At 38.1% G+C, this 12986-nt stretch overlaps 1 protein-coding gene across 1 annotated transcript in view; it reads right to left on the reverse strand.

The window, feature by feature from the left end:
- Positions 1 to 12986, reverse strand: part of Kcnq5 (potassium voltage-gated channel subfamily Q member 5) — a 493552-nt gene that overhangs the window by 115288 nt on the left and 365278 nt on the right. Inside the window, exon 2 of the mRNA XM_055605926.1 lies at positions 2461 to 2551. Coding sequence (XP_055461901.1) covers positions 2461 to 2551 — 91 coding nt within the window. The remainder of the gene's footprint in view (positions 1 to 2460; positions 2552 to 12986) is intronic.

Genomic DNA, 12986 nt, shown 5'->3' on the forward strand with positions numbered 1-12986 from the left:
GAAGAAGAAGAAGAAGAAGAAGAAGAAGAAGAAGAAGAAGAAGAAGAAGAAGAAGAAGAAGAAGAAGAAGCACGATAGTCTTTAACTGAATGTCTACTATATTTATGCATATATAAAATGCATTTATTAATAAATATAATGTATATGCTGTGATAACTCATTCTGAAAAATGTTAAAATATGAACTTTTTTCAACTTGTCAATTCCCAGTGAAGAAGGGGAACACAATTGTTTTAAGTTGTTTTATTTGAATTTCTTCTTAAAGACAAAATGAAGGTTTATTTGTTTGAGATAGCACTGAATCTTAGCTTTGCAATATAGTCTACATATTTCTGGGCATATTTAGAGCATACTTTAGCTTTAAAACTGATACCCTGAAAATGTAATGCTATAGCCCCCAAATAGGAAAAGTAGCAAATTCTTCCCACCACTTGAGACCGTGTAACAGTACCCTTCTGAAATGTCTCTCTTTGCAGCAGGATGAGGTCATTGCTCAAAATAAAGGCTCTCCTGCACAAGTACATTGCTTTGTTCCACTAAGTCTGAAGATGCTCAAGACTGACGAGGTCAGGGCTAGGAGTGCAGCTAGCAGGAGAGCACCTGCCTAGCATGAGTGATAACCCAAGCTCACCCATAAGCATCATCAAAACGATGAACAGTGCCAGCATCCTGGTTGCTAGATACGATCAGTAGTTTATGAGATAGCACTCTTGAAAAGTCAGAATTTGGATCATGTGGTTTGCAAAGGCTGAAATCATGTAAGTCACATGTGTTCCCTTTTGCTGTTTAGAAACTGAGTAGTGAAGGTGGCACTTGTGGTCAGGGAGTTTTGAGGAGATAAACCAGCAGTTTTGGATTCTTGGTTCTGAATGAAACCTCTTTATGGGATCCCTGCTGGCTGATTTGTTCTAAAGATACACTCATTCATGCAGTTGATTAAGTTTTTATTTTTTGACTTTATTCCAAGATCTGAAAGTTGTATTTACATTTTCAAACTACAATTTCTGGTTCTGTGTGGACCTAAGGTCAGCTGAGCCTTAGATGTCAGGCTTCAAAAATCATTAGTAATAAGCAGAGGAGCGGACCAAGCTAAGAGCCTACTTACTCTCCAAGAGGAAACTGTGTGAATGGGACAGACCCCCAGACCCCCAGACCTCTAGAATACCTTTCCTTTTTCTGTTCCCTCCTTAGTATTTAGAAATCAAAGTCATATTGTTAGTGACGTAGCACTGAGCACAAAGTGTATGGAGACAAGTTGGAGTAGATTCATTCTCAACTCAAAAATGATTCCTCCCTCATATAATACTGATGGACTTGGTGATGTCTTACCAAGATGAAGCAAAAAATCAGCCATACGAATGCACAGGGCAGGAAAGCATCTGTCCCCTCTCATGTTACATGAGTTGAAATCTTTCTTTTCCCACCTCCATGACACAGAATCTTTGCAAATTTAATGACTGTCACATGCAGTCAATCTCTGTTAATTCACAGAAAGCATCTTATGCCGTCTCCCCTCCTTCCTCTGTTTCACCGCACTTTATAGAATTGAGTTGCTCCGGCTCATTCGCACAGTTCTGAGACTTTGGGACAAAGTGAGCCAGGTTAAAATGGATGTAAATGAACCAAACATTCAATCAGGTGCGATTGGAGCATACAGTATTATGTGTTCATTGTAATAGAAACTACAAGAGCTTAAAAGGCTCAGAATAACCCAGACGAAAATATCTTGGGGTCTTTTTCCATTTTAAAGAGAATTGGATAATTCTGTGTGGTTGAGGACTGACAGCATAATGGAAACAGAGAAATCTGCAGTTTCTCACCAGGTAACTGCATTAGCAACGAACTCATAATACACTCAGTTAGTTGAAAAGAGCATAAAAGTCCTTCTGTTTTCCTATGAGGAACCACATTCACACAGTTTTTTAGCCAATTAGACTTAGGCACTGCTAAATTTAGTTATTGGAAAGTGCTTTTTACCTTGTAGCTTTTAGCAATAATGAGAAATCACATGCATGCTGACTTTTGTCATAATTGTTTATTAGCAGGAGCAAATATAATCAAAGCTGCCCTTAAACATTGCCTCTCTCTCATGATACACCTACAGAACACGATGTTTTTGTCTAATAGCATCCTGAATATTTCTCATGCTTGACTATAGGTTACATTCTCATGGATTTCTCATACTTGACTATAGGTTACATTGGTGGCAAAATACTTCGGTAATCTTTGACAGTTTTATGTTTTATAGTAACAACATTTCTGAATAGAAGATAGTATAAAATGCACAGCATAAATGTTACACAGTTGTTTTACTTACATAAACTTTATGCACATTCATATATAAATTATATATTGAATTTTATCATATACATTTATTATATATTATAATTTATATATAATATAATTGTACATATAATTTATATATAATATGTATACACATACATACATACATCTCACTTACCAGAATTAAGAGGCAACTTGAAGCCAATTTTGTATGCTCAGGGATGGTAGAAAACACTGACAAAATCAAGCAACCAAATACAAGGAGAAAACTGCAAAATAACAGAAAAAGAGAAGTTTGATGAGAACCATGCAACTTTTGTCATCACAAAACAAACAAAACAGCAGATCCACTTGAACACGCTTGAACTAATTCCTGAGCATTTTAAATATCAGTGTGTGTGTGTGTGTGGCGGTAGTGTATTTAAATGTTAACGCTTAAGAATCTGTGATTTCCCGTACAACTCCTCACCTAAGCAAGGCCTAAGCAAGACTGAAGAGTGGTTCCTGCTCTCTATCTGGGGATGCCTGTCGCAGCCACTCTCCTTTCTAAGAAGAGGCAAACATTTTTGCAAAGTCTGTAAACTGCATATCATGATTGCTAAGCTGCATGCCCATTGCCAGGATCTGACAGTGCTTATGGATTATAATGTATAATTTTTTACATTAATAGGAAGAACAGGGAAAAAAAGATGATTTTTTTTTCTGCCACCTGTGCACTTTCTATCTCTGCAGCCAAGTTGTTAAAGGAAAAGGCTTGAAGCTCATTCTACTCACATTTTAATGACAGGCATCAGAAGTAATGAGTAAGTATTTCCTATTAATCACCATAATGATGTTTCTGCAAGTATGGGACTTCTAGGATTGTGGAAGGGGTAAGGGTGAAGGCTGAGCTTTTGAGGAAAATCTCAAATAAAAGGGAAGTCTATCCAAAGCTGATGCTGGAACACAAACTCTTTAAAACAAATCAGAACCCCTTAGCAAAGTGCCGGAGACTAAATACTTGTGTTGAGAAAATTAATAAAATAAGGACTTCCCTATTACAGAGGAATTAAACTTGACCTCCTTGTAGCTTGCACCAAGAAGATTTGTAAGTCCATTGACCTTACTAGACTAACAGTGTCCTAATCTCCAGTCAGGGATTGACTGTTGAAAATTTTAGATAGAAGTTTTTTTTATTGAAAATAGATTTTTCTCTCACACAATGCACCCCAATCGCAGTGTTTATTCCCTCCTCCCGGCTGCCCTCCCATTTCCCCTCTCCCCCACGTCCACTCTCCTTCCATTTTCCTTCAGAAAACAGCAGGTTTCCAAGTGACAACAACCAAACATGACAAAATAAGCTAGAACCAGAAAGGCAAAAGACCTGTGCAGAGGATGGACAAGGCAACCTAATAGGAGAAAAAGAATCCCAAGAGCAGGCAAAAGGAGTCAGAGACTCACCACCTCCCAGTGTTAGGTGACACACGGATTACCAACCTCGTAACTGTAACATATATGTAGACCTGGTGAAGACCACTGTAGTCCCCACACTTACCACTTCAGTTTCTACGGGCTCATATGAGCCCTGCTTTGTTGATTGAGTGGGCCACATTTTCCCGGTATCCTCCAGCCCCTCTGACTCCTATAATCTTTCCTTCCCTTCTTCCATGGGATTCATTATTTCAAACCCTGACTTTTCCCTTTTAACACCTCCTTGTTGATCCCAATCCGTTTCAAATCCATGACCTTTTCTTATGCAAATATACATACATACATATATATATATACACATATATATATATATATATCATGTATATGCATAAATATACAAAACTCACTGAACCCATTTAGCGTTGCTCGTATGTATGTGTTTAGGGCGGACCACTTGGGGTTGGATAATAGACTGGTGAGTTAACGCCTAGAGAAAACGGATTCTCCCTCCCCCCAGCAGCCACTGCCTGCCTACAGTTTTTCATGTAGAGGTGGGCCTTGTAAAACACTGGCATGTTGGCTATTGCTTTGAAATGTTCATTCTACCACAGTAAGGAAAACATATCAATCACAGCTTAGGAAAAATATTCTCTAAGGAGCCATCTAGCAAATATTTCAATCTGTCAGGTCATTCTGATTGTCATAACTGCTTGGTTTTACTCTTGTAATATAAATGCTACTATAGACAACAGACCAGTGGCAATAAAACTTTATTTATAAACGGAATAATTGTTAGGAGTATATCTGTAATACAACACCTATGTGGACAATACAAATACAAATACAAATACAAATACAAATACAAATACAAATACAAATACAAATACAAATACAATACAATGCAGACATTTTGGAAGAGAGGGCAGAAAGACTGTAAAAACAGGAGTGCCAGAACGCCTGGTGCTGGATAGTGTCTTCTAGACTTGATGGGTACGTGCTGTATCCATGAAGTCTTAACAACAAAGTTCCCTAAACAAGACCTGAAAATGACAATACCCCTCAACATGTCAGCGCTTTATAAGGCCCACTCCTACATGAAGAACTATAGGCAGTAAGTGGCTGCTGAGGGTGGGGAAATCTATTTTCTCTAGGAGTTTCTCTAACTCCCCAATAGGTTCTCCAATGCAAAATAAAAATGAAGTGGTAGTTGTTTAAAATTATTTAATATCTCATGATTAAGCAAGGCAGCATGAAACGCAGTTGGAACTGCTTTCAAATGTGGGTATCTATGAGAACACAGAGGTTGCATGTCCATTGGACTGGGCCTGGGGTTAAAGGAGACTTCCTGGGCAACCCATGACTAAACCGTCCTGAAGGGGCAGATGGAGCAGAATGGCTGGGGTAAAGGAATACTCTAGTCCACAGGACTGTATGGATCTGGGTGAGATGCGAGCATGTGCCTAGAATTCATTGATTCACCAGGCAGCTGGAGCTAGAGAACACCTGCAAGGCAGCTCATCTGCTAACGAAGAGTGAAAAAAGGCAGCCCTATAAATAAATCCATGTCTCTGTAAAGCAGTCATTTCAGTCCAGAAAAATGTGTATTGAGCGGCCTTATTATTGGGAAACATAGCATGTCAAAATGGCCAAGTTCACAGATCAGCTGAGGAATTTATACACACAGGGAAATGGATGAGGTGTACACACGGGAGGGTAATGAAAAGCAGGGGAAGAGTACTTTGTGTTTGAGGTGGGCTTTGTCCTTCAGCACGAGACATTTACTAGAGAAACACATCCAAGAATGAAATAGAACACAGAAGCTGCAAGCCAGCAGAGGAGAAGCTTCTGGGGTAGATTCTGTATTTAGTTTAGTAGCTATTGAAGACAATGGAAATGGTATTATTGCCCTTAGAGTGTCTCAAAGTATGTACCTCACCCCAGCTCAGCTCTAGACTTTCAACCCAGTGCTGAGCCATAGTCTGTGCTACAACTCCATTCATTGTTATTCCCCCAAATAGAGGGGGAATACTTTTTCTCTATAGCATTTTTTTGGAAGTTGAATATAAGCAGGGACAATGGTGGGTCACTCTCTGTCTGGGTGTTTTCATTCAGGTCCACAGCTTTCCTAGAGATATGCTTAGAACTTAGGGTATTTGGAACATATGTGGGGAAAAGGCTGACTTTTGTTTTCAATATAATAGAATTAATGGCACTTGCAACTTTGTTACTCAGAAATTATGGATATTTTCATGTTTTTTATGTAATAAAAAACATGATTCTTTCAACTTGAATAGTGGTTCTTTTATAATCATTATTTCAAGATTGTGGCAGTTATTAATCCCTGGTTAGGTTTTTTTAAATGTATTATTAATAATAATATGCTTTGCCATGTCACAAGCATATTAGATACTTCAGTCCTGGCATTTCAACATAATTTTATTTTTTGTAATTATGCATATTTTCTGTAACATTCTGATAACTGGTTTATAGGCTTCACTAGTCTACTGACATATCATGGTAGACCCATATAAAAAGTTAAATTGCTTATGGAAGGGTTATGAACATAGGCCTGCAACCTGAAATATGGCCCTGTTTGGTAGCCATAAACAACTCCCAGAGGTAACATTTGAGGTCAGTTTAAAACCACCATGAAATAAAAATATTCCTTCAAAAATCACTTCATAACTGCTTCTGGTCTTTATTTTATCTGAAGCATTTCTATTTTGTTTCAGATAAAATTCATTCTCATCCAAACTTCTCATTTGGAAGGCACTGATTATTTTAAGACAGAGAAGAGTATTTATGAGAAAGTAAATATTGCCAGTCTCAAGGCTGCTCCATTTAGCCAAGAAAAGTACCACGAACTTTTTCTGTTAGTTAATTAAGAATCAATCTTTGAAATTGAATTTAGCAAAAAGGTTGAGCTGAAAAACACAGTTTCTTGTTTGAACAAATGATGCCCTGATTCTAAAGCAGGTGATTTCAGAGCAGGTGCACTTAGCCAGAATTAAAATGACATGCAAATAAAGTACTCAGAAAAGCTCTGCTGGTATTTTGCCAAAGGGTTGGGGGATGGGAACCAAGCACCCCAAAAACAAAAACAAAAACAAAAAACAAACCTTAGCAAGTTACATTATTATCACACACACACACACACACACACACACACACACACACACACACAACTATCCATTCACAAACAACTGTGCATGATGCAATGAAATAAGACAGAAAATGGACTGAATATCTGATGTGGGCATTTCACGGAGCTTCAGCAAGTGGGCTTTGTGGATATGGACACAAGTGAACATTTCTCACCAGAACACTTTCTTCTGTAGCCATTTTGGTAGACAATCAGTTTTGCTGAGAAACCTTTGGAGGAGGGGGATGTCTTTAAGTCATACATGGTATGGGATTGTAGGATTAAAATAAAGCACACTAATGAGACATTCAGAAGCATTTAGGAAAGACAGTCCTTAGGAATCACTTATAGAAAAAGAATTAACCATCCCTATGCTACTTCATAAAATTCCAAGTATTGCTAAGATAAGGCAGGCACTTTAGTGTATCTCCTATGGAAGATGTTTGTATGTGCATCTCAGATTATGACAACTGATGATGCTTGCTGGTATGAGTGACTTTAATGACCCACTTGCGACATGCACGTGCCTGGAGGCCAAGCTGTCTAACGAGTCAAAGCCTCCTGACCATATTGGTGGGAGCTGAAGCTCATTGTTCTTGTATCCTAAATTCATCTGTTGTCAAATAAACTTAGTGCTCTGTGAAACCTCCTTGGTACATGATTTTTCCATGACGGATGTGCAGTTTTCATGTGAAGTCTGCACAGCACATCTTACCTTACACTGCAAAGCAACAAAAACCCAACATGACGTTGGGGTGTTTTTCACTGTGAGGTACTTGATGGCTGTGTATTAATACCGTAATTCAATGATCACTATAATCTCTGTGATGTGCTAACATGACCTGTTACATATTGCATGTGATATTAAAATGTAAACAGAAGATTTTGGGAATAGTGTTTTCTTTTTCTCTCTCTTCTTGATTGTGTTTCTGAAGAAGGCTATGGCAAACATAAGTGATTTAGAATTTGGTCTGCAAATCCATAAGCAACTCAGGAGGCTCCTATTAGAACAGGGACTAGACTGTGCTCACACCACAGCCTTGGACATGCATAGGTTGAAGCTTACTTCAGTGGTCAGTGAATGCATTTGATCAGAAGGTTCTCTGGTTGAATTTCACTTCCCATAGTGGTTATCTTTAAGCATCACTTAAAGGCACCTGTTCAGCTTATCTCTGAATCCTTTCGGGGTCCTGAGCCTACTTTATGCCCACTCAGGGCTGTTACAAACTGCCGTGCTCTTGGAAAACTACTTCCTTTCTGGACTCAACTCCATAGAGAAATGTCACCACTGGTCCTTCAGAGTCACAAATGCAGAAAACACGCACTCTTACCTCTTCCTAAGAATTCTTCATATACATAGGATCATTTTACTCTGGCTTCCTTACTGATCTTCTAACTGAATATCCCGAGGCTTCTGTCTACTTTTCATAGGAAACAAGGTCCTGCTCTCTCACTCTCCTCATCACTGTCTCACTGCATCCCTTGACGTGACCCTGACTTTATGTGACCCTCCAATGTAAGCAAGAGATCTGGCATTTAGCTACCAACATGAAGTAGCTCTACTGTTCATTCTTGCCAGGAAACTCAACTTCAAAATTTCCACTGCCCAGATAATAGCAAAGCTCTGGTTTCAAAAGGACTGTCTTACGGGCAGTTTAGTTTCTTTGTCTTTGCTGCCACCTCACAGAACCTGGAGCCAATCTGAACACTATTGACCTGTGCCCTGAGAGTACACCCACACTGGTCCCTAATGTGATTAGTTTTTACTAAACTATGTTTGATTTTTCTGCTCTTTCCTTGAAAAAGAATAATGAACATTCAGCCAACATACTGTTTTCTGAGAGTTTCTCAGCATTTCATGTTGTATAGGTTCCTTGAGGCATCCCAGAAGACATTCTTGCCAGTATTTTATTGCAAAGGATACCTATATTGCTTCTGGTGAAGTTTTAGTATGAGACAGGAATCTTTGAATATGTTTGACTGCTAGGATGCTCAGATATAAAACTGAATTTCATGCTAATAATGTCCCATTCCATTTTTAACAAGGACACACTTGTTCATGGATGTTCTTCCTTTCTAATTTCTGTGTACTTTCCTATTGATATCCGATCTTCACCTGTCCCAGATGTTTAGAGACACTATACCAGACTCTGAAAACTCAGATATGTTTCAGCAGGAAGAGAGACCTTTTATGGTTTTTATCCATTTACATTGTGTGTGTGTGTGTGTGTGTGTGTGTGTGTGTGTGTGTGTGTGTATGTGGTCAATAGCCTTAACCTTTTCTGTATGATTCAGGGTAAGTGTTCAACCAAATGACTAAGGATGCAAGTGATGAAGATGAGTTTTCATCTGTCATCACTCTTTGAAATGAGATTGTTAGGATAGCTTACAGTTCCATTCTTTGTTAGGCATCAAGTATAATCATGGTCTCAAACTTAAAGTAAATTCAAATGAAGAGACTTTGCTCTCTTAGATTCAAAAGTTTTCACATTTGTTACTTTATATAGTATTATGCTAATCTCAATTCATTTATCCAAAGAATGAACTGCCAATTTCCTTTTCTCAGAATCTTCAAATGCCCGATGCTGTCATCTGGATTTTTCTCTCAATGCTGTGTTTGTCCCTGGGGAATTTTTATCAAGGACAAATTCTATGAAGGGTCTTGTCATCCTGTCTAAATTTCTCTTTGTATTCTTTAAGCACATTATGAGCACTTTTCAATGATTTGCTCAAATCAAGACATTTCATCTAGTCTATTACTTGGCCACAGCAAGCTGGTAACTGAAAAATAAGCATAATTCAATGTTCTTGCTCTTGGCAAATTTGTGTTACTTTCTAGTAACCATAGTTACTCTTCTGAATTTATTATAAATCACTACTTAATATCCTATCTGAAGTGTTTCTAGGAATTTCTCCTGAGCTTATCAGTGTGCAGAGTGAAGCCCCACTTGCTTTCTCTTATTTGTTTTTTGATGATCAGAACTTTTCCTCTCTCTGACCACTCGGAGCCCATTCCATTCTTACAGGATTATTAAAGGTTATTAATTAAACTCATTCATTACCATCTACAAATATTCAACAGCTTACAGTATAATAAACCTTGGGCCAGAAATATGAACTCAGAAGTAGCCATTTTTAAACTGTTTTATATTTTAATTTTATTTTATCACATATTTTTTTCAAACCGCTTGACCTTGAAAAAAATCATGATGTCATTGATGGAAAAGAAGGAGCAGGTTAGGATTTGAAGAACTTTGATTTTTCTGTGTGATCATAGCAATGATGACACCCAGGAGCAGTAATATTTTTTCTCTTTTCCTTTTTTTTCCCTTCCTCAGAAATGACCACCTATGTTAATTTAAAGTTTATTTAAAATATCTTTAGAAAGACAACAAGGCTTTATTATTTTAAAGCTTCCTTACCATTATTTTGAATCATTTGTATGTTTGCTGTCTCTGTCTGTCTCTCTCTGTCTCTGTGTATGTCCATGTGAATAGAGATGCCTGAGGCAGCCAGAGGCATCAGATCTCTCACTCTTAACCACTAGGTTATTGCTCTAGTCTCCCCAAAAGCTTTGTTTTTGAGACAGGTACATGTCTTGCTTATCTGGCTTATCGTTTATATAAAGTTCTTGTGGTGGAGAGATGGCTTAAGCGGTTAAGAGCGCATCGTGTTCTTCCGGAGGACCTGAGTTCAGTTTCCAGCACTCATATCAGGTGACTCACAATAATCTGAAACTAGCTCCAGAAGATAGGATGCCTTCTTCTTGGCTCCTAGGGCAACTGCCCTCACAACATACACACAGACAAAACCAAAATAAATCTTAAAGATTGAAATTATACTTACAATTGTGTGTTTTTAAAAATGAAAGAACTTCTGTTCTCTCAGTATTTAAAGTCACAAGCTATTGCCAGGTGTGCTAGTACTTGTCTTTAATCCTAGTCTTCAGAAGGCAGGTGGATCTCAGAATCTTGTGCCAGGCTAGAACTTGCAGAGCAAGTTCCAGGACAGCCAGGGCTACACAGAGAAATCTTATCTTGGGAAAAAAAACAAACCCACCACTAACAACAACAACAGCAAAACAAAAATACAAGTAGAGCATAGTGCCTCAGCGAGGAAGTGAAAGAAGGTAGATCGTGCTGTAAGGACTGCATATCCAGCCTTGGAAAGCTATCTCAAAATAATAATAATAATAATAATAATAATAATAATAATAATAATAATAATAATAATATTGTAATAAAGATCTAAAGACACAGCGCTGCCGTAGGGCACTTGCCAGCGTGAGCCCAGCCTTGGTTTTAATTCCCAGTACTGTAAAAAGCCAGAGGGAAGAAAACAGTGTTGAGAGTGGTGACTCATGCTCACAATTCCAACCCTCGCAAGGCTGAGGTGGGAGAACAGAAGTTGACATCCTGGATTACATAGTGAAATGTTTTCTTTAAAAAAAAAAAGGAAAGGAAAATCGAGTTCGAGTGAGCGTGAATTTGGCTTCTTTCTGTAGTCTTTCTTCCTATTCCCTCTTACAGGTCTCTGTCCAGCTTCTCACACCACTTATGTTATAATTTTAAAATCGTTTTTCTCTGTTCCTTTGCCATGTTCTAACTCTGCTATCCTTCAGTCTGGCTATTAAAAGAGCAAGAGCAAGACCTTGGGTTGGGAAAGCAGAGGTTTTTTTTCTCAACCGATCTCGCACCTCTTGGTGTCACTCACATATCTGAACTTGATGATACTTAGCTTGATTGGATGCACTGAATGGATTTTGATTCATCAAAACTAAATTGACTAGGGTAGGCAGGATGACACAGCAGAAAAAGGTGCTTGCTACTGAACAAGCAAGTAGTGACCTGAATTCCATCTCTGGGACCCACATAAAGAAAAAGAGGAGAGAACAGACTCTACGACACTGTCCTCTGTCCCTTACACATGCACATCACTGGGTGTGTGTCCCCCCATACATACTAATAATTAATGAAAGTAAGAGCTACATTGGTCACATCCCACAGAAATCTATGAAATATCGCATGGCTCCCAACTGACATGAAAACTTTGTTTTAGTGCAATTGCTTTTGGGTTTAAATTAATTGAAAAATACATATGCAAATGCACTTTGTATAAAAAGTAATATATGTTGAAAAATCTCATCTTTTGTCTCCTTTTAGTTTTCTGAAGTTAGCATACAAAGTAATGTATTTCATTATGGCATTCTCATACAGATGTATCATACTTTATTCCTGTCTCTGTCCATCCCTGTTGTTGTTCAACTTTTCCCCAACAAACAGTCCTGAAAGTTTCATGGTACATGCATTCTATCACTCTCTCTCTTTCTCTCTCTTCCTGCTCTCTCTTGCTCAGTTTGTCCTCCTTGAGTTTTTATTCTCTCTCATGGTAGCTTTGTACCTTCGTGTTAGTACTGCTTCTCAAGTTGTAGGTCATGATAATATACATATGATATGCATATTAGATCTTCTGCCTATCAGACATTTACTTTATGATTCATAACAGCAGCAAAATTATAGTTATGAGGTAGCAACAAAAATAATGTTACGGTCGGGGGTCACGGCATTAGGAAGGTTAATAACCTCTGCTCTAAGGACTGCTGGGGCTTCCTGGGGACTTCTTGATTCCGTTTGGATTTTAACATTGCTTTTACTAGTTATGTGATGAAAAACATTGATATTTTCGTGGTGATTGCATTCAATCTATAGGTACCATTTAGTAAGTTAGCCATATTTTCCACAGTATTAATTGTATGTATTCATCAGTTCTGAAGAGAGAGCTTTTCCTCTTCTATTATCTTTCTTAACTACTTCAGTACCTTAAAATTTTCTTCTACATCCTTTGCCAGATCTATCGATAGGTGGATGTAAAGCTACATATTAGAGGGATGGTTTTGATAGTTGTTTTTAAAACACTCATACACATACAAATTAATTAATTAGAGTATTTTGTCTGTAAGCATACTTGTGAACCAAGTGTATGTATGAGAACTGTAGAGACTGGAAGAGAACATTTGATTCCCTGGAACTGAAGATACAGACAATTGTGAACTATATGGGTCTTGGGAATCAAGCCCAGGTTCTCCAGAAGAACATCCTCTGCTCTTAGCTGCTGAACTGTCTTTGTTCAGCTACAACAACTGTTTTGAAGAC

This window comes from Psammomys obesus, unplaced genomic scaffold, assembly GCF_907164565.1.
Source record: "Psammomys obesus unplaced genomic scaffold, mPsaObe1.curated_primary_1811, whole genome shotgun sequence".
Lineage (NCBI taxonomy): Eukaryota > Metazoa > Chordata > Mammalia > Rodentia > Muridae > Psammomys > Psammomys obesus.